At 41.4% G+C, this 22926-nt stretch overlaps 1 protein-coding gene across 1 annotated transcript in view; it reads left to right on the plus strand.

Annotated features, from left to right (window-relative positions):
- Positions 1-373: 373 nt before the first annotated feature.
- The window catches only part of GRM7 (glutamate metabotropic receptor 7), a 909324-nt gene continuing 886771 nt past the window's right edge, over positions 374-22926 (plus strand). Inside the window, exon 1 of the mRNA XM_055414369.2 lies at positions 374-1008. Within this exon, the coding sequence (XP_055270344.1) occupies positions 490-1008 (519 nt within the window). The 5' untranslated portion in view covers positions 374-489. The remainder of the gene's footprint in view (positions 1009-22926) is intronic.

Consider the following 22926-nt stretch of genomic DNA (forward strand, 5'->3'; position numbering starts at 1 on the left):
CAATCGGAGGCATCCCCCCCGCCCCGCTCCAAGCCGCCCACCCATTCCCCCCCTTTACCTCCTCACGCAGCCCCTCCCTGCGTGATGATGCAAACCAGTGAGGAGGGCGGGCTCTGAGAAGGGTGGGGAGAGCCCGAGAGCGAGCGAGGGTAGGAGGGAGTGGGAGGAGGAGGAGAGGGAGCCGAGCGACCATTTAAAGCGATAGCAATCCGTGCCCTCTCCCTAGTGCTGTGCTGTTGGAGAGCTTGAGCTGCAAGCCGCGGAGCGCGAGCGCGGCGCGCCGGCCGGGGAACCCCAGAGCGCACGGCACCCCAAGCTGGCAGGCGCCGCGGGACCCCCTACCCTCGCCGGCTGCCCCTCCCCGGGCGCCCCCACCGTCCTCGCCAGCAGGAGCTCCTGGGCTTCCCACGAGGAGCTCACCCCAAGGAGCCCGAACCCCGGCGAGCCCGCCACCGTCCCCTCCAGCGCCGCCGCAGCCGCTGGAGCAGCATGGTCCAGCTGGGGAAGCTGCTCCGCGTCCTGACTTTGATGAAGTTCCCCTGCTGCGTGCTGGAGGTGCTCCTGTGCGCGCTGGCGGCGGCGGCGCGCGGCCAGGAGATGTACGCCCCGCACTCCATCCGGATCGAGGGGGACGTCACCCTCGGGGGGCTGTTCCCGGTGCACGCGAAGGGTCCCAGCGGAGTGCCCTGCGGCGACATCAAGAGGGAGAACGGGATCCACAGGCTGGAAGCGATGCTCTACGCCCTGGACCAGATCAACAGCGATCCCAACCTGCTGCCCAACGTGACGCTGGGCGCGCGGATCCTGGACACTTGTTCCAGAGACACTTACGCGCTCGAACAGTCGCTCACTTTCGTCCAGGCGCTCATCCAGAAGGACACCTCCGACGTGCGCTGCACCAACGGCGAGCCTCCAGTTTTCGTCAAGCCGGAGAAAGTAGTTGGAGTGATTGGGGCTTCGGGGAGTTCGGTCTCCATCATGGTAGCCAACATCCTGAGGCTTTTCCAGGTAGGGGGGAGCTCCCACTGGGGCAGAGCGCGCCGTAGCTCCCCGCGCTCTTAATCCTAAAGAAACACTGGCTTGGACTTGAGGGGCGCGGGGTCAGGTCAGCCTTCGCTCATTGCCACCCTGGAATCCTGCCGAATCCTTCCCGCCCCACGCGAGGAGGTACTTTCCCCGTTGGGTTCATTTCCCTTCCATCTCTCCCCTGTCCGCGCTCCACTCCATCCGGCTTGACATCCTGGATTTATGGCCCCATTTGCAAGAAGCAATCTGCGAAAAACAAGGCGATGATTTAAATGGGTTTGCATTAGAGTGAAATATGGCCCAAAAACTGGCTCGTAAAAGTGCCAGGCTCCTGTGAGAGCCGGTTAAGCGCAAGGAATTTGAAAGATGAGAAGACGCCTCGAAACTGGGCATTTCTCAACTCCCAGCTTCCCAGCCCCACGCCACCCGGCAAGACGCAGCTCCCCAGGAAAATGTCGAGAAAAGATTAGGGAGGCACTTCTTAGACCGAGGGCTAGGTCTTCACCTACATCTGAATGTTAATTGCCCATTTCTTCCAGGTCGGATTTCCCGACCTGTAGCCTGTCTTTGAGAAGGCATGGGGCAGAAGGCGAGAGGGACGGCCCCCAAGTGAGGAGAGGCCACCCGCAGACGTGACCCCCAGGTGATTTGCTCTGGGCAGTTGTTTGCACCGTCTAAATTGCATTTACAATCCAGCCACTGGCAGGAGCTGGGCGATCAGCTTTCTACTCTTGCCTTTCGGAGCCCAGAGATGAGCTCATGCTAACTGCGAAACAAAATAGCTTTCTCTGCCTCCTCCCTCCGCCCATCCTTTCCCACGACCTCACTAACGCAACCCCCCAACCCAATCCTGGGCTTTGAGGACGATTCTCAGAGTCAGGCGAGAATGCACCTGGAGGGAGGCAGTAGGGTGCGATGAGCAAGGCTGGGCGGTCCTCCTGCTGGGGTGCAAGAGGGCGGCGGCGGAAGTGGGAGAAGGCGGCTGGGGCAGCTGAGCGATGGGTTGGTTCGTCTACTGCAGTGCTCTCTCGCCGCCTGCTCCCGGAGCCCCAGCCCCAGGGCTCGTGCGCTGCACTGGGTATAAATGGATGGCTGTGAATTAAGAAATTGAATTTCAGGGTCCGCGTGACTATGGGTTCCCTTTTCCTTGTTTCTCTGTCTTTCTCGCTCTCTTTCTCTCCTCGTGTCTTTTCTTCGTGGTTTTTTTTTTCTCCTCTATCTTTGATTCCCCCTTTCAATTTCTGCCTCTCTTCTCCTTCTCTACCTTTATCTCCAAGGTTTGTTTTAGTAATTGTTGTTCGTCCCCATCTGGAAGTGATCTTCTTTTTAATGCACAACTCACTCCCTGCCTGGTAGTACCCAAACTCCCTCAATCCCTTCTCAAGATCTTCTGTCTGGCCCCTATGCTCACCCTGTCTAGAGAGTTGGCTCCCTCTCAAGGGCCTTTCCCTAAGGGTGTTGGGTTTCTGGAGGGGACTCCGGGTGAGAGTACAGCCATCACCCCTGTCTGCTCCTAGGAGTATGAAGTTTGTGCTTGTGCCAGGAAGAGGGGTACCTGTCCGACGCTGCAGCCTGGTATGGGCCCTCTGATCCTGTGAGCATCCCTAATGCCTCCCCGGGATGCCGTCATAAAGATCTCTAGATGTTTGCAAACCCTAAAGTGCTTGGGGAGGAAGCCTTCACTTGGAGTTTGATGTGTTCAAGAAGAGCCTGGATTGTTGTAAGCAAAACCCAGAAGCAATTCCTTTAGCTCTGAGGTTGAGCCAGAGAACCTGAGGAGGCAGTCCTGTCAGGAGGATGACGCCGAGGTCGCCTGAAAACCACCGAGGTGACACACAGAATTTTAACTGGAGCTCTGCGAGTTGAAGGCCCATTTGCTCCTTGACATTTTTTTTTTCTTTTATTAATTATTTTACTGCCTGTGTCTCTCTTCCCTCAGAGCTTGGGCAGTACTGCAGATGGGTCTGCCTGTCTAAAACAGAGTGAAATCTTAAAGTCAAGAGAGAGCTTGCAGACTAGGCTGATGGATTGTGTTTGCGGAAAAAGATTCCAAGGGGAGCTGATTCCTTCTCTGGTGTGTGGACCTGAGGCAGTTGCAAAAAAGAAAACGCTTGCCTTGTGCTTAGTTCCCCATTCCCTGGGCTGGGAAGGGGAGGAACTGAATGCCAGCTTTAGCAGTGTGGGTTGGGACCAAAACCATTCAGAGAAAAACACTCCCATTTTCCTCTAATTTGCAAATTGCAGCTATTCATGTTGGCCTAAACAGCTGAGGGAAAAGAACCCCCAGTTTTCACCTGTATTTATTGAGAAGAGGCTGATAGTAGGAGGGATGCACCAACTTGTAGCTTGTGCTGTGAGCTGGGTATGAGCGTTGGTGTGGCCATCCCAATTAACCATTGCCCATGTTTAAATATATAGAGATAGATTCTGATAGTCTCTTCCAATAGCCTTTTTTTTTTTTTCTTGCATGTGATCTTAGAAACTCCCGGCATGCAAGTCCAATCCCCAGTTTCCCCCCTCTGTAAAACTGCAAAATGAATAGAGAAAATAGTGGAACACAGACCCATTGTTCAAAGGCACAGTCACTTTGGGAAGAGAGGAAAAGAATGGTAGAAGAGTCTTCTCTGGGATTGCAGAGTTCAGCTCAATTAAGATTGTCCTATATAAAAGAAACTCCTCTAAATGATTGAATTCTTAGTTCTCCAGAGATCCAAGTTTTCTTTTGCCTGGTCACTGTGGGTTGCTATGGGGAGTATGCCAAACCGATCATTTGAGATAAAAATTTATGGTGAGATAAACTTCTAGGCTGGGGGAAGGAATACTTAGTGCTTAAATGGGGGATGCTAAGCACTGAGGGTTGGGGGAAGGAGTAAGAAGGTAGTAATAGATGTGACAAATGCTGCAGCTGCCAGCAAAGCCTGGAATGAAGTTCTTTCATGAAAATGAGGACCAGGGCAAGACTGAGTACTCAGCTGTAGATAGTGTCTCCGACTTGGAATCCTCACATGCCTGCTGGTGGGCCCGAGCTGAGCGAGTGCTCCTTCTCCTCTGTATGCACGCTATGTTGGTTAGTCAGTGACATGTCAGAGCACAGGAATCATACCCGGTGGATCTTTCAAATCCAGGAATTTGAGGCTAATGAAATTAGTGTGTGGCCAGGGCTCTGCCAACTAGAATTAAGTCACTGCAACAGCCCTGCAATGCATTTTCAGCCTGAAAGAAGCATCAGGGAGGCATTTCTAGAGATTTGTTTCTGAGCCTGTACAAAATAATACTCTGCTAATGCTAAGAAAGATTAAATGTAAATTAATATTGACTATGAGTAACATATTTTTAAAAAATGATCACAGAGTGGGGGGTGGCTTAAAAGTGAAGAGCTTACATAATGTAATGTCCAAAGAATAAATCTCCCCGGACCACTGTTTCATGGGCTATAAGTAAGATATATTATAGTGGGAAGTAATGGGAACGTTTTTATTCAAGGCTTCTCTGCTATTGACTTGAGAGCAAACACTCTGAGAGTATAAATGACTCTTGCTACGTCCTGACTCTGAATGAACAATATTTCATGTTCAGTGACATAGTCTAAGCTATAGACTTGAAATTGAATGGCATCTGTTTTAGTTGGTTTGTTCTCTCAGGAGCAACTAGATAGAACAAAGTGGTCAACCTGACCCTTGTGGAAGCATATTGCAAATCTAAATCTGCGGCTCTGGTACCATAAATGAAGTGCATTTGTAAATTTGTGCTTTCCTTCTGCTCATTGATGCTTGAGTATAATCTCAAAGTTTGGGGGCAGCATTTTATACATAAGTGCAAGGTTTTCTTGCTTCTTTCTTTCTCTCTCTCTTTCTGCAGCTTATGTAATTGATAGAACTGGGCACCTAGGATAATGTGGTGTTACTATAGTGGGAATAAAAAAAAAACTCTAACTTACTCTTTAAAAAAATTCACAGATATAGGTGTCAGTGCCATTTGGAAGAGTCTCTATAACAATTTCTGTCTCCACATTTACTGTGTTTCGGCAAATTTACCTAACAGATGGTGAGTGGGCAATTTTTAAAGGGGCATTTTTTAAAAGAGCAGAAAGGGAAGGAATAGAGACAGGCACATACTATAACTGAAGATATACAAGTATTTTATGTATATATATACACACACACACATACACACATGAATACATGTATATATATACTTATACAATTAAAAAATCTTTGGATTTTTTTTCTTCAAGAATTACTGAGATAATGGATTACTTCAATTTCACAAACATGTAGGATTTAGCAAATTATAAATGCTCTCTTTGTTACATATAGAAGTTGTATCATGGATTTAAAAGACCATAGTCAATTATACAAAGTGTCCTCTAGTCTCAATCCTGCCATTAATTATCTGTGTTACCTTAGGTCATTCAGTTTTTTCAGGCCTCATTTTTCTCATTGGATATTTCTTATTTTTAAAAAAACGTACTGAAGTTTCTAATGTCTGTGTCACAGTTTAGTTTAGAGAAAATCTGTTCTTGTCCAAGCTCCATGATGTCGTATTTCCAGCTCCAACTTTGAACTTTGAGTGAGTTTGGGGCAACTTTTTAATGATCTTTTCACACAGCTATTTTAGTTAATATTGGTCTAGCTGATTTCACCACTCAAACTTTTTCTTGTGTTCTTCTACCAGTGTGTGCCTTAGTCATATGTATCAAGGCTATTGCAGGAAAAATTGCCTCCTGGGTCAGCTTCCTATGTGGTCATATGACACAGGGCAGGGGGTGGGGACTGTGGATTTTACAAAGCAGATACAGTTTTCATAATCCAAGTCCTCTCCCCTTTCATATTGCAAAAACAGCAGGCTTTTCTTGGAGAACTGCCAGATAATGTCATCCTGCCACCTCTCTTGCCCCAGGGATGAGTCACAGCAGGTGATTGGTCCATGTGTGGGCATCTAAGTCTCTAGGACTCCTCCTTGAGACTTCTCTCAAAGGATGGGAAGAAAAAAAAAAAGTCTTTTCTCTGTGGAATTTCTAAGCTAAGGAGACATGTCTCTGGGACTCCCAGTGATCATCCAGCACAAGAAGAGACTTTCTGTAACATGAAGTCTTGCAGAGGTAAGCAGGGCTGAGTGACAGAGAGAAAGCTGGAATTCTGTTGATACTTTGAAACTCCCAAATCCAACTTTGTCTGAATATTTGGCATCACCCATGAATTCCAGTACTTGTCCCTTGAGGTTGTTGTTGTTTGTTTCTGTTTTCAAATTGCCTTTGATGATTTTGAGTTTGTTCTCAGCCATGTTCAACTGAAAGCATCATAGCTAAAAGAGCTCATTTCCTTCATTAATGCCAGGTTTGCTCACTGACATTCCTTAGGTAAAAAATAATAACTGATATTTTGTTTCAGGAAAATCCTTATAGCCCAGGTTTAAGAAATATGAGACTTTGCATCCTCCTCCACTCTATCCAACATTTATTGTTTTACCTTGAAGCATTTATGGAGGAGTACCCTTTCTAGTACCCTTGCCTGGAAAATCCCATGGACGGAGGAGCCTGGTGGGCTACAGTCCATGGTGTTGCAAAGAGTCAGACACGACTGAGCAACTGCACTTTTAAGCATTTGTGATCATGTATTTCCCATCTTGATGCAGTTGAGAAAGAGAGCAAATACTTCTGATGTAAACTGCAGCCTACAGCCCTCCTATTTGGAAGTTTTAGAACAATAGTTGATTCTTATCATTTAAGCAGATCTTTTGTTGATGTCTTTGTAAGGTCAAAATGACCCCGCGATGTTAGGAAAAAAACGACTCGGGCACCAGGAAGATGGTATCAGTTTAGTTCAGTCGCTCAGTCCTGTCCGACTCAGCGAAGATGGTATAGCAGGCTTTTAATGTGAAGTGCTCTGGGCGGGGTTCCCGGACCCAAGTAAGTGAGGTCCAGGAAGTCCACTCGGAACAAAGCAAGAGGCAACTTATATAGCTTTAGGCAAGATTTGGAGTGGTGGTCTCTCATAGGTCAGTTAGACGGGGGCAAGACTGGGTTGGTTGCCCGATCTGCTCAAGGTTGTGCTGAGGCAGCGGAATAGTTCTTGCTGTTTCTGGGCAGAATGCTGTTTCTGGACAGGAGGTTTGGAGGTTTGGAGGGGGAGGTTAGGAGAGGGTTGATTTTTACCAGGAACCCATACATCAAGGACACTCCAGCAGTGGGGGAGGGAATGAGAGAATAGAACACAATAGTCAGAGTCCCGCGGGGCTTTTTCCCAACGGCTGGAAAAGGAAGAGGAGAAGGAGAAGTCAAGATGGCCACCGGGGTCTGGCCTTACAGTCTTGAGAGCAAAGAAGCATTTTCATGGAGTACAAAGTACATTAAGCCTGTTCTACTTCTCACCCTCTTTTAACTAAAATAGTCAAAAAAAGAACAGTCTCAAATACATTTTCCCAACAACTAAAATACACATGTGATTATGTTTAGAAGACATTTATGCAACATGTAGTTAGACTAATAAATTAATGAACCTTTTGCCAAAATGGCACAGCAAATATATATGTTCTATGTACTTAATTAAAAAGGAGACAATAACCTATTTTTTCAGGTTAAATAATTAACTGCCTGCACACTTAATATTATAGTATTTCATGCTTGACAAGTAATTTTCTTTCAGTTATATTTACTGCTAAATGTTTCTTGGATCAAGTTATTAAGTTATAAAGTCAAAAGTAAAATGATATGAAATTACAGTGATAAAGGAAGCATATCTCCCTTTATGAGAAGTTCTAATTTCTTTTCAATATTACTAGCAGTGACCACAGTACTCATTGGAGTTCTTACTGTGAGCCACTGTGTCATGTACATTGAGTTCTGACAGTAGTTCTGCAAAGGACATATAATCACACTTTAAGTCTGAAGAAAGTGATTCTCATAGTCCAAAGTCACATAGCTAGTAAGTGGCAAAGTCTAGATTCATCTAGATTTGTCTGACAGTGCATTGACACTATGAGCACTGCTCAGCGGTTGCACCAATAAATAAGTGCTTAAAATAATCATAGATTTGCCTACCCTGAAACTGTAGTGATTTAAAGATATCAGAGTTGCTAATTGCTTAACAAAATCTACTTCCAGAAAGAAATAACATTGTATTTCATTTCTATAGCAATATTAATTCTGTGCACCCATAGAAACTTGAGCACACAAATCCTTATCTCCAAAGAAAATATGCTTGTTTTCCATTATTCAACAGGTAGCCCTGTGCAGAGGCAATAAATATATAGTAGACTTTTCATTCAAAGAAATGAGAAAAGATGTTTCTTCGTGTCCTGATTCAGTGCCCATTCATTATGGATTATGATAGTTCTTCCTAAACTTTATTTCATTCACTCCACTCTTTCTATAAACCTCAAGTGAGGGAATCCATCATTCAGATATATGTGCAATGCGAGGGGACTGTATTAATACAATTTCTGGAAGTCAGGTTGATAGAGCACAGGAAGTATATTCTAATAAATGCAACATTAATGTTTGTGTGGGCCGTGAAATGAAGGGCAAGAGAATTTTTGGTTTAATGGATTATTTTGTCTCTTACTATGAAAGTGCTGCGCCTTAATAGTCTTATAATTGGTCATTTACAGAGTCTTCCTTCTCTGGGTTTTGTGCTTTCTTTACTCTGAGGCTGTTGATTCCTTTTCTCCTTCTGGATGGAAGATAGCAATGGAGCCACTTCAAAGGGCTCAGCCTGCCTTTTTGTCTTATTGTTTGGTTGAAAATATTTCTATTTGTTAAAGTGCTGTTTAAACATTTTGATCATATTTTAAACTTGACTGTGCTCTGAAGGTATTAGCACAGGCAGACATAATGGGGGATATTTTCCAGGAGAAAAGGTACTTTTATCAAAGGAATTATCAGAATTTTCACGTAGAGATTAAGAATCAAAGTCTAGAGTTAGATAGACCTGAATTTAAATTCATACTCATGACTGATTACCAGCCTCATCTTAATTAAACAGATACCACATCTCTCTTTAATTTCCTTATCTTTGCAATGGGAACAAGAGAAGTGTGCCTGATGGAGTTACACATAAAGCATGTCTGACAGAATAATCATACAGATTGCACAAGATATGCATGGAAATAGTTTAGCATTGAATTGAGCATGTGATTAGTGTTTAATACATTTAAGTGCTATTGTTTTATTATTATTATTATGCTGCCATTAAATATCATTGTTACTTAAATGTCATTATTGCTAAGTCTACTGTAAAATTACCATAATAATCCATGATGAATTCTACTCTTCTGTTTCCTTTGTTTAAATTGTTATCTTATCTATCTCAGTTCAGTTCAGTTCAGTCGCTCAGTTGTGTCCCACTCTTTGTGACCCCATGAATTGCAGCACGAGGCCTCCCTGTCCATCACCAACTCCCGGAGTTTACCCAAACTCATGTCCATCGAGTCAGTGATGCCATCCAGCCATCTCATCCTCTGTCATCCCCTTCTCCTCCTGCCCCCAATCCCTCCCAGCATCAGGGTCTTTTCCAATGAGTCAACTCTTCGCATGAGGTGGCCAAAGTACTGGAGTTTCAGCTTCAGCATCAGTCCTTCCAATGAACACCCAGGACTGAATTCCTTTCAGATGGACAGGGTGGATCTCCTTGCAGTCCAAGAGACTCTCAAGAGTCTTCTCTAACACCACAGTTCAAAAGCATCAATTCTTCGGCGATCAGCTTTCTTCACAGTCCAATTCTCACATCCATACATGACCACGGGAAAAACCATAGCCTTGACTAGATGGACCTTTGTTGGCAAAGTAATGTCTCTGCTTTTTAATATACTATCTAGGTTGGTCATAACTTTCCTTCCAAGGAGTAAGTGTCTTTTAATTTCATGGCTGCAATCACCATCTGTAGTGATTTTGGAGCCCCAAAAAATAAAGTCTGACACTGTTTCCACTGTTTTTCCATCTATTTCCCATGAATTGATGGGACCAGATGCCATAATCTTGGTTTTCTGAATGTTGATCTATCTGTGTGTGTGTGTGTGTGTGTATATATATATATATATATATATATATATATATATATATATATATATATAAAGAGAGAGAGAGAGAACTTTTTATCAGTACTATTCAGTGGACTGAGAATTTCCATGGCGCTGGTTAAAACGTATCATTCATTGCATGGACTTGGTGTACTTAGCACAGAGACTAACAGATTTGAAGTCAGCCATCCTCAAGTGTGAATTCCATGGTGACCCTTTTCTAGCTATAGAACCTTGAGGAAATCACTTAAACTTTTTGAGCTTTACTACTTTTTAGTTTCCTCATCTGTATATTTTTCAGAAATAGTTACTTAGCGTCTTTCTTGTGCACTGTTTTATGTGCTTGGACGTATCAATGAATAAATTAGACAAGAGCCTGTATGCGTTCTCTCTCTCTCTCCCAACCTTTCTTTTCTTGGGTTCTTGTTGATAACAGATGAATATTATAAATAAATTTTATGCTTTGTCACTAGTTGATGGGTTCTATGGGATGAAGAAAAGAATTTGAAGTCACTGAAGAGCCTTGGTTGGGAGTGCTAGAGGGATGTACAGGTGGGTTCTATTTTTAAATAGGGTAGTCAGGCTGGATTTCATAAGTTGACATTTGAGCCAAGACTTGAAGTGAGGGAGTTGTCAGAATGGATTAGGGGGGGACCACTTCCTGAAAGCAGCAACAGCCGGTGCCCAAACTCTGAGGCAAAAATATGCCTGGCAGGTTTGAGGAATATCAAGGAGGCCGCCCCGGCTGACTTGGTCAGTGGGGAGGAAGGGGCAGCAGGAGGACGTGAGGTCAGATCAATGAACTGGGTAAGTCCTGGAAGACCATCACATGCATTTTGTCTTTTACTCTAAATGTAGGCAGCCAGAGGCAGAATTTTAGCAAAGGTGTGACATGATCTGTCTTTTGTTTGACAAGCATAACTCTATCTGTGGTTTTGAGGATGAGGGAGAGAGAGGAATCAGGGAGCCTCTCAGAAGGCGATTATAGCCTCCATGAGGTCCATGTGCCAGGATGTTGATGGCCAGGGTACTCAGAAGTGGTGCTTCGGGAAGATTGTGACAGCATTTCCTGGTAGAATAAATGTGAGAGGGGAAAAAAAGGGGTCAAGGGTGAAATCAAGATTTAGTGCCTGCACAACTAGAAAGGTGTGGTTACTATCACATAAAATGGAAGAAGTTTAGGGTAGAGCATATGTTAGGGGATTAAAGGTTTTGGAGATATAAGACAATATTTTTCTTGATATCCAAGTAGAGATGCTGAATACAGAGTTGGATACCCAAGTCTACAGTTCTGATGAAAGGTCTAAGCTAGAAATACATTTTACTAAAATGGAGATATTAAGAATAATTACATGGAAGTGCTATTTTACAGATAAAATGAAGTAATGTAGTTAACACTGTCTTCTCAACACTTTTAACAACTCTTAGCTAAAATAACAATCTGAAATGAAATGAAACACCTATAGATTTTTTTGTTTGTGCAGTACAACTGAATAAAATGTGTCACAGTTATTTTATTAGTAATAATATTTGTGACACGGTTGTTTTAGTTAAGACACCATGACTACAAACGTTTAGAATAAACCTTTCAGTCTCCAAATTTTCACTGCTAGTGTACTTGAAACTGTGTCTTGTAACATTTAAGTTAGTTGTGATAGAGTACCTCTTTAAATAGAAGTAATTCTGAACTGTCTAGATCAGTGCAGTCTTATATACCTTTATATATAATTATTATCTTATGATTTATCAAACTCACTTGAAAATTTGTATCACTGATAAATGAGAATTTAAGCATTTGCTCATATATTCAAGGGAAAATTTTACTTGTCATTTCCATTTGGGTACCTACTCTGAACAATTTTGCCAGACATTTCACATTTTCCCTTCACTGTGCAATTGAAAACATCACAAGGGAAATATCATCTTACTGGTTTTGAGTTCCCGTTGTTGTTTTTGTTCAGTCGCCCAGTCACGTCTGACTTTGCGATCTCATGGACTGCAGCACGCCAGGCCTCTCTGAGTTCCCCTGAGCTATCTGCAAATCCTTAAACAGACTTTGTGGCTTAACCAAAATTCTCTTCCATATTCATTCCACTAGCAGCTATTGGTCTAGGCATGTACTTATACTAAAAAATGCATGACCATGTTGTCTCTACACATCTATAATTTTATGGTAACACTATCATTATGTAAGCTATATTTTAATTGTAATTATAACAAATTTTACATCAACACATCCATTTCTAGTGTTCATCTAGTGTTCAAGGAGAGAGCAGAATGTAGTAAATTTTATCAAAATATACCATCTGAAGAATAGAACAGAGGGTAATTGTCTAATTCTATATTCACTATAATTAAGTTCAGTGGAGTTGGCATAATAGAATTAAGATAAAAAAAATAGACGTTGAGGTACCATGGCTCCCTCTCCTAACACACCCTTTTCATATCAGAGAGCAGCAATGTAGCAGCTTTTTGTACAGAAATGGAGACAGGAAGAGGCCAGAGGATGAATGACAGGCACAAGTAGGGTTGAACTATGAAGAGCAATATGGAAATGAAATTTCGCTGTTGGCTTTGGTGAGTGGGGAAGATGTATCAGCATTTGTGCCTACTTTGATCACATTTTCTGGAACAGTTAAGCCCAGCGTCAACCATACTGTCCCATCGTCCTCATAAGTAGGAACACGCTGTGACTCAAATCTTTGCTTCCTGTTTCTTGATGATTGGTTGAGAAGATTATCACAGGGACTGCATCTTGTGAGTAAGTACATTGTTTTGAAAAGACTGAAACTCACTGAAGAGCGGTAACTCCAACTTTCCTCTTTCTTGGTCTCGGACTGTTTTAAGTCTGGAGTGTAGCAGTAGGTTATGGGGGAGTGTTATTGGAATTTTTGGTTATAGCATGATGGTTAAGAATGTAGATGTTAGTTCAGATCCTGACTTTCTACTTACTAACTGTATGAGCTTGGGAAATTTACCTGATTACCTGAACCTCAGTATCCCCATTTATTTAAAATGATGGTAATAACATTCCATCATTATAGGATGGTTTTCAAGTTTAGAATGAAGTTACCTATGCCAGGCACTTAATACAATGCCTGGAGCACACTAAAGTTGTTATTATTGTTATTTTCAATATTGTTATTATTATCACAGTGCCAGGTACTATTTTTCCTATGCCGTTATTCTGTTATCTTCTGTCCCCCTTCATTCCTTTCTTGTTTCTGTGTGAAAGTAGGCTTGTCACAGAGCATTTTCTTTCACTAATTCTGACCCCTAGTCATCAAGGTGACTGAACCTTGACCCTGCATTCATTGCTGTTCATTGAAACAATCCCTGTTTTGAGAAATTGGATGTTGAAGCCAAGTGAGGTCAAAGAGAGGGAAATATTCAGGACATCTTCACTCAGGGGCTAAGGGAAATATTCAGGACTCAGATGGAGAATCAGGCAAAGGGCAGCATGCTTAAATTCCTACTGTAGTGATTAAGAGCAAATCAGACAGGCTGGGTTTAAACTCACTTCCGTTAGGCTGGCAATGGGACCTTGGGTGCTTTTGTTAAGTCCTATAAGCCTGAGCTGAAATTGGAAAGAAAATAGTGACATTATCAGGACCTATCACATAGCCTTGTTGTAGTAAGTGAAAAATCCTTTTTTAAAGTTTTCATCACATTGTTTGGCATCTAGTAAGAACTTAGTGAGTTGTAACTTCATTGACTACTACCACTCCTAATATTGTTAAGTAGCTGACCAAATCCTAGGCCCATTCTTTTCTTGCTGCTGCTGCTGCTAAGTCACTTCAGTCGTGTCCGACTCTGTGCGACCCCATAGATGGCAGTCCACCAGGCTCTCCCGTCCCTGGGATTCTCCAGGCAAGAACACTGGAGTGGGTTGCCATTTCCTTCTCCAATGCATGAAAGGGAAAAGGGAAAGTGAAATCGCTTCAGTCGTGTCCAACTCTTAGCGACCCCATGGACTGCAGCCTACCAGGCTACTCCGTCCATGGGATTTTCCAGGCACGAGTACTGGAGTGGGGTGCCATTGCCTTCTCCAATTCTTTTCTTAAATTGCACATAAACATTTGGACAACCAGCTAACATTTATCAAGTGTTGCTTTTATAGAAACCCTCATGAATCCAAAGGTGCTTTTAACACTCTCCCAGTCAGAGCGTGTTTTGGAGGTGGAATCAACTCAGCACTGCCTCTATCATCACTGCCGTCACTGTCACCGTACTCACAGAGTGCTTTCTGTGTGCCGGGCACCACGTTTAGCCCTCCGTATACACTACATCATGTTGTTCTCACCTCAGGAGACATTATCATCATCCCCAATTTTCAGATAAAGACACTGAGGTGTTGGAAATGTAAGAAACTTGACCCACAGCGAGAGATGGAGGCAGGAATTCAAATCTCTTTCTCTCTGACTTCAAGAACCCTTAAATATTAGTATACTATCAATACTACATCTTGTTAGGAAAATCTGCTTCCCTCCCCTCTAGTTAGTGTACAAACAATTCTCAATCCCCATATTCCTCTATTGCCTGTGCCACTGTGACCTCAGGACTAGAAGGGAGAAGTGACCTCTTCAAAGACAAAGGCAGCCTAGTCTCTTCTGCCTTTCCAGAATGGACTAACCACTATTTTCTCTCCTTCTTAAGAATCCCCTCCTGTTCCTTTTGGTATTTACCTTGGCCTTTTTGAATTCAAACATTCTGTACATGACTCATCCACTCTACTTAATGCTAGTTTATCGAGGTCAAGTATAGGGTCTTACTCATCCTGAAGTCCAGTTATACCCCTGTAACATTTCACTCTCTGCTTTCCTTCTTATAGGACATCTGCAGATATTTGTTTGAATTTTGTTGAATTGTTCTCATCAATACTACATTAAAAGTTATACAGAAAGTACTTTCCTGTTAGGAAAGCCATCTGAATAAATTTCTAGATGGTTACTTTTTATAGGATTATTATAGAGGTTATGGATCTTCGGGTAATATTTTTTAGATTAACTTCTTCATATCACCTTATTTTTACATAGAATGATACATCTGAATTTTCTCTATCAAACCTATGTGGTTTCACTGGCTTATAACTTAGCTTTTTGGTTACATCTTGTTGACTTTTCCACTTACAGTGGTATTTGAGCCTGGTATTGATGGGGTTGAGTGGGAAAGCACATCTTACGGCCAAGAATTGGTTTTGTAGAGAACTAACATAACTAACTAACATAACATAACTAACTAACATAACAGAACTAATGTTTTATCATATTCTGCAGAACTCATGAATTTAAAAAAAAAATTCTATAATTCCATTCTTTCAAGGAGTATAAAACCAGTTTCAAAATGTTTATCCTAATTTGTTCACCTCCTCCTTCTTAGTCTTAGTGAGAAGAGAGTAAACTGAAGAAAGTCATTATGACCACTGAGGCCACAAGGAAACAAGTCAGTGCCTGAGTATTATTTTCATCTCTCCCCTATGCATGTGGTCTAAGGTCTTGAATGGTTCAGTTCAGTTCAGTTCAGTTCAGTCGCTTAGTCGTGTCCGACTCTCCGCGACCCCATGAATCACAGCACGCCAGGCCTCCCTGTCCATCACCAACTCCCGGAGTTCACTCAAACTCATGTCCACAGAGTCGGTGATGCCATCCAGCCACCTCATCCTCGGTCGTCCCCTTCTCCTCCTGTCCCCAACCTTTCCCAGCATCAGAGTCTTTTCCAGTGAGTCAACTCGTCGCATGAGGTGGCCAAAGTACTGCAGTTTCAGCTTCAGCATCAGTCCTTCCAATGAACACCCAGAATCGATCTCCCTTAGAATGGACTGGTTGGATCTCTTTGCGGTACAAGGGACTCTCAAGAGTCTTCTCCAACACCACAGTTCAAAAGCATCAATTCTTCAGCGATCAGCCTTCTTCACAGTCCAACTCTCACATCAATACATGACCACGGGAAAAACCATTGCCTTGACTAGACGGACCTTTGTTGGCAAAGTAATGTCTCTGCTTTTCAATATATTATCAAGGTTGGTCATAACTTTCCTTCCAAGGAGTAAGCGTCTTTTAATTTCATGGCTGCAATCAGCATCTGCAGTGATTTTGGAGCCCCCCAAAATAAAGTCTGACACTGTTTCCACTGTTTTTCCATCTATTTCCCATGAAGTGATGGGACTAGATGCCATGATCTTTGTTTTCTGAATGTTGAGCTTCAAGCCAGCCTTTTCACTCTCCTCTTTCACGTTCAACAAGAGGCTTTTGAGTTCCTCTTCACTTTCTGCCATAAGGGTAGTGTCATCAGCATATCTGAGATTATTGATATTTCTCCCAGCAATCTTGATTCCAGCTTGTGCTTCTTCCAGCCCAGCGTTCCTCATGATGTACTCTGCATATAAGTTAAATAAGCAAGGTGACAATATACAGCCTCGACGCACTCCCTTTCCTATTTGAAACCAGTCTGTTGTTCCATGCACAGTTCTGACTGTTGCTTCCTGACCTGCATACAGGTTTCTCAAGAGGCAGGTCAGGTGATTACTCGGTGAAAATTACCTAGTTGACCATTGCTAATGCATTGTGTCATTTAATCCCCTCGTAGTCATTCAGTGAAAGTATGTATTATTGTGATATCTTATAGAGCACATCGGGGAAGGCAGTGGCACCCCACTCCAGTACTCTTGCCTGGAAAAGCCCATGGGTGGAGGAGCCTGATAGGCTGCAGTCCATGGGGTTGCGAAGAGTCGGACTCAACTGAGAGACTTCACTTTCACGTTTCACTTTCATGCATTGGAGAAGGAGATGGCAACCCACTCCATTGTTCTTGCCTGGAGAATCCCAGGGATGGGGGAGCCTTATGGGCTGCCGTCACAGGGTCTCAGAGTCGGACACGACTGAAGCTACTTAGCAGCAGCAGCATAGAGCACATGCATGGAGCCTAGACTCAGAAACAGTTATTTGCTCATTAAAATATGGAATTTCGACTTGGGTCTCTGACTTCTAAAGCACTTCTAGTGATTTTTACCACTAAATTAAAGTTGTAAAACTCTATGAGATTAGATAGCTTCTAAAATCTCCTCACCTCTAAGTTTTTAGAATTAAATTTTCATATGATTTACAGTCTTAACAGTTAAGATGGGTAGGAGGAATGCCAGCCTGTTGAATGGAATTTTCCTTAAATAAGCCTGTTTTATGACACCAATTCACTCATTCATTCCCTCAGTGTATATTGGATATTCTCTCTGTGCAAAGCCATTTTAGGCATCACAGTGGAGTGAGCGCCCCTTCTATAGATTCTCCCACAGCTTCAGAGAAGCCTTAGACTGTTTTGCCATGTATGGAAGGGGGCTTGGTGATGGAAGCCTGGTTTGTCCCCCACTGATAAAACTAAGACACTCACTTTAGTTCACAGGCCTCTTCATCCCATGGTGTAACGGTACAAATGAACCTTACCATTTTGCCTGCAATTAATGATATGAAGGCTTTGGATTTGGATATAGAAAATGGATACAGTTGTGGACTTGTTGGTTATACATGTTTATGGGCATCATATGTTATCAGCCTGCAGCTACCTGCCAGCCACCACTACTACTTTTCACAAACCAAACAAATACATTCTTATCTTTTCTATGGATAAGCTCTTGACAATATATTTAACAGTATATATATTTAGTTACTAGAGCCTCCCCGAATAAATATATCATTGGCTAACCAATGGTTTCTCAAATATGCTAATTAAACCACCTTTAAAGTAGACTGCTTATAGTAGACAGTGGCATTCTTTAGAAATCATGGGGGAAAATGCCACCAGGTATACATTTCTTAATTTATCATTGTCCACATATATATATATATGAGCAATTGTTATATATGTGTATATATTTGTTCATATATATGAATGAGATTTAAAATTGAAGATATAGTTAAATTTAAATTTTGAGGATATATTTATATATGCTTCTGTTGGCAAGTAGTAAATGAAATCATTAGCAGATTCATACAGCAGGGAAATAACCAATCAGATTTAATTCAATAGCTTGCTTTTTTGGGGTAAATTTATGGTTGTGGTTATTATATATATAATACGTTTGCTGAAGAAAATATTTCTACTGCTTTTACACAAAATTAAAATCATTTAATATGTATACAGTGTGTCTCAAATGTCTTAGTACAGTTATGATCTTTAATATTATCAGAAGTAATAGAATTAGAAGCATGTCCCCAAAACCATGTAAAGATATAATTACCTTCATTTCCCTTATATTTTTGAGACTTCTGAAAAATAAATATTTAATTGTATTGTCTATTTCTATCTAAGGATAGCAACTAGAAAAACAAATTTCTTTTAAAAAAGTCAATATTAAAATATGTTATTCAAGATGATCAAAACTAAGGAAGTGGTAAAGAAATTCAAATTTTTAAACTTTACAATGGTGCTGTTTTATGAATCTATAGTATTTCTTCAGAAGGAATTAATCTTTCTAAAATGTATTTTTATTGATGTATAAAATGTTAATTACTGATATAAAGTGACTCAGTTATACATACATATATATATACATTCTTTTTCGTATTATTTTCTATTATGTTTTATCATAGGATATTGAATAGAGTTAGTTCCCTGTGCTATACAGTAGGACCTTGTTGTTTATCCATCCTATATATAAAAGTTTGCATAAACTAATCCCAAACTCCCAATCCATCCTTCCCCCTTGACCCTCCCCCGTGAAAACCAACAGTCTGCTCTATATCCCTGATTCTGTTTCATAGAGAGGTTAATTTGTGTTATATTTTAGATTCCACATATAAGTAATATCATATGGTATTTGTCTTTCTCTTTCTGATTTACTTCATTTAGTATGATAATCTCATTGCATCTTTGCTCCTACAAGTGGGATTATTTCACTCTTTTTTGTGGCTGAGTAGTATTCTGTTGTATATATGTACCACATGTTCTTCATTCATTCATCTGTCAGTAGACATTTAGGTTGTTTCCGTATCTTGGCTATTGTGACTAGTGCTGGTATGAGCATAGGTGCAGTTATCTTCAGATAGACTTTTTTCTGGGTACATGCCAAGGGGTGAGATTTCTGATTCATATGGCAACTCTGTTTTTAGTTTCATGAGGCATCTCCATACTGTTTTCCACAGCGGCTGCACCAGCTTACCATTCTACCAACAGTATAGGAGGGTTTCCATTTCTCCACACCCTCTCCAGCATTTGTTATTTGTAGACTTTTTAATGATGGCCGTTCTGACTGCTGTAAGGTGGTACCTCATTATAGTTTTGATTTGCATTTCTCTGATAATTAGTGATGCTGAGCATGTTTTCATCTGTATTCCTCTTATAGAGAAGAAATGTCTATTTAGGTCTTCTGCCCATTTTTTGATTGGGTTTTGCTTTTATGTTGTCAAGATGTATGAGCTATTTGTGTATTTTGAAAATTAAGCCTTGTCAGTTTATTTTCTCCATTGTGTAGGTTGTCTTTTAGTTTTGTTTACAGTTTTCTTTGCTGTGCAAAAACTTGTAAGCTTGATTATGTCCCTTTTTTTTTTTTTTTTCATTTGTTTGTTTTTATTTCTATTGCCCTGGGAGACTGACCCAAGAAAACATTGGTACAATTTATGTCAGAGAATGTTTTGCCTATGTTCTTTTCAATGAGTTTTGTGATTTCATGTCTTACTTTTAAGTCTTTAAGCCATTTTGTGTTTATTTTCATTCATGGTGAAAGTGTGTGTTCTAACTTCATTGATTTACATATAGTTGTCCAACTTTTTCAACAGCACTTGCTGAAGAGACCATCTTTTTCCTATTTTATATTCTTACCTCCTTTGTCGAAGATTAATTGGCTGTGGGTGTGTGAGTTCATTTCTGGTTTATTTATGTCTATTTTTGTGCCAATGGTACACTGTTTTGATTCCTGGAGCTTTGTAGTATTGTCTGAAGTCTGGGATGGTAATGCCTTCTGCCTTGTTCTTTTTATTCAGGATTACTTTGGCAATTATAGGCCTTTTATGATTCCATATTACTCTTAGGATTATTTATTCCAGTTCTGTGAAAATGTTGTGGATGATTTGATAGGGATTACATTAAATCTGTGGATTACTTTGGGTAGTATGGCCATTTTAACAATATTATATGGAATGTCTTTTCATTTCTTTGAATCATTTTCAATTTCCTTTATTAATGTTTTATAGTTTTCAGCATGTAAATCTTTCACCTCCTTGGTATTTTATTTCTGGGGTTGTGATTTTAAAAGGTATCATTTCTTTACATTTACATCCCTTTTCTGATATTTTATTGTTGGTGCAAAGAAATGCAACCTATTTCTGTATGTTAATCTTGTATCCTTTTACCTTGCTGAAGTCAATCATCGGTTCTAGTACTTTTTGTGTGGTGTCTTTAGGGTTTTCTATATATTGTACCATATCATCTGCATATAATGACAATTTTCCCTCTTCCTGAAGGAATTCATCTGGAAGTTCTACTAAGACTTTTGGGATAGCTGTTTAATGAGCCACTACTCTGTGCCTGAAACTGCTCTATACACTGGAGATTCTAGAATTAGCATAATAAAAACAATAATGCAGATAACAGCAAGAAGCGTTCACAAACCTTTCTTGCAAGGAAGTAAAGTCACCAGGGGCAGGGGGAAACAAGTGAATCACACGTTCAAAATGGCAGCAATTCTCAAACATTAATGTGCTGAAGGATCATAACAGGCATGCCGCTGCTGCTGCTAAGTCGCTCAGTCGTGTCCGACTCTGTGCGACCCCATGGACTGCAGCCCACCAGGCTCCTCTGTCCATGCGATTTTCCAGGCAAGAGTACTGGAGTGGCTTGCCATTGCCTTCTCTGAACAGGCATGCTAAACAAGGCAATTACAAGACCCCTTCTCCAACTGATCAGGTGTAAAGTCCCATAACTCTCCTTTTGGTGAAGGCATTCGGGGGAGTCTCAGACATGTTCTCAGTTGTCATCAACCGTCAGTGTGTATCAAATTCACCTGAGAGTGCTATCACAACACAGATTGCTGAGATCCAGCGCCAGAGTTCTAACCAGTTTCCAGATGGGGCTGATACTATTGGCCCAGGGGGCACATGTTGAGAGCCACCTTCCAAGACTCCGCAGTATGGGATGGTATGTGTTGTGAATGAGACAGGCACAGAGAACCATAGGAGAGCAGCGGGGCTTTGCTCCAGATTAGCCAAAGGTAGTATCCATAGCTATTGGTAGACCCAAGAAAAGTTATCAGAATTTTACCTGCATTTGCTCATTTAATCCTTCCACTAAGGCACATAGGTGCTGCTTAGTGTTCCTGTTAAAAAGAGAATCCAGAGGAGGCAATTGCTTTGCCTGAGTCCTAAACTGGTAACAGGTTAAGAATTCAAGTCTAGAAAGTCTGATTCCAGAGCCCATACCCTTAACTGTTCTGCATGTAAAAAGGGGTAAAAGGTTGTCACTGAAGGCTTCCTGGGACACTGGTCTCTGAGTGTAGATAGAAGGATGAGTGGACATAAATATTATTATTTGTGTGTGTGACAGCAGTGGGGGGAGGAAGTATCAGGTCTTCCAGAGGAATGAGCCCTCCCCACGCATCTACTCTAAGCAAGTCTACTTATCAGGAGTCCGGAACAGGAGTATGACTGTGGGGTACTGAGAAGGGTTCCAGAAACCCAAGGTTAGAATTCCCTATCTGTTAGTAACTAACAGAAAGTGGATGAATGACTTATCTTACTTTCTACCTGTAGCTGGAAGTTTGGATACAGTCCCTACAGTGTTTGTCCAGCTGCTGAGGAATGTCACCAGGGAACTGAGTTGCTTAGATATTCCAGCTCCCACATCTCTAGCACGTCCCTGTGGTCCACATAGTTTCAAAGGGACTCCGGAATCTCTGAGAGTGTTCCAACCATTCGAGCAGGAAGAAAGAAAAGTGAAAAAGAAATTAAGTAATATTTTTTTTTTTAAAAAAAGGCAGTGTCTGGATCAGGGAGCAAATTATTTGCCACAAATGATCAGCAGACTTCCTCTTAGAGATATCTCAGTTAGGGCTTTAACTGGCCCCCGTAGCCTTAAGGGTAATGGGTCTCCTGAACCAGGACTCAGATACTGGGGAATAAGAGAAGAGTGGCACTGATTAGCAGTGTCTGCACAGATTTCCTCCCTCAAACAAATATTATCCCCAAACTATTTTTTCATATATTTTACTTTAAAGAATGGAGAGGAAACATTACTTATCTGTAAATAGCCTCTTAGAAAGGGTACAGTTATATAATTACACAACTCCCTGGAGAGCTCCTTTCGTCTAAAATCTCTTTGAAAACTGTTCAAGGTAAAGGACATTTCTATCTTAATTTAGTAACTCGGAGTTGATTATCTTGGATTAACAGCCTCTTTCTGCAGATGTCCTGTCAGGAGTTAGAAAATTCTAGAAGTGGACAGAGAAGTTTTATGGTACATGTACAAGCGATATGCATCTCTTTGAAATAAAATCCATTTAGGGACGAAAAGGCTTTTCATATCCTTGCTATACGTTTTTCACAAAATTTCCTTTCCAGTGCCACCCATTTCTCCCATCTGAATTCGTTATTACTAAACATTCATTAGCATGTTGTCTCTCACCCTCTCTTTTATCAGAAGTGTTCTCTGGGTCCTCAGCCTTCTTCTCATCTCATATTTGGACTCAGCCATCTGAAACCAAAGCAACCTGTCTGCTATGACTTCTCTATATCTTGAAGAACCAGTCTTTGTGGGGGAAAAAAAAATTTACTAACTAAAAAGGTAAAATACATGCAATCTTCCTGAGAATTAAACAACTAAGAGAAACATATAAGCACTGGAAGAAACTTATTTTATTTTACAGATATTTTATATTCAAATGAGGTTTAAAGAAAAAATGCA

Source organism: Moschus berezovskii, chromosome 24 (assembly GCF_049115385.1).
Source record: "Moschus berezovskii isolate FMDL1 chromosome 24, NW_MosBer_1.0, whole genome shotgun sequence".
NCBI lineage: Eukaryota > Metazoa > Chordata > Mammalia > Artiodactyla > Moschidae > Moschus > Moschus berezovskii.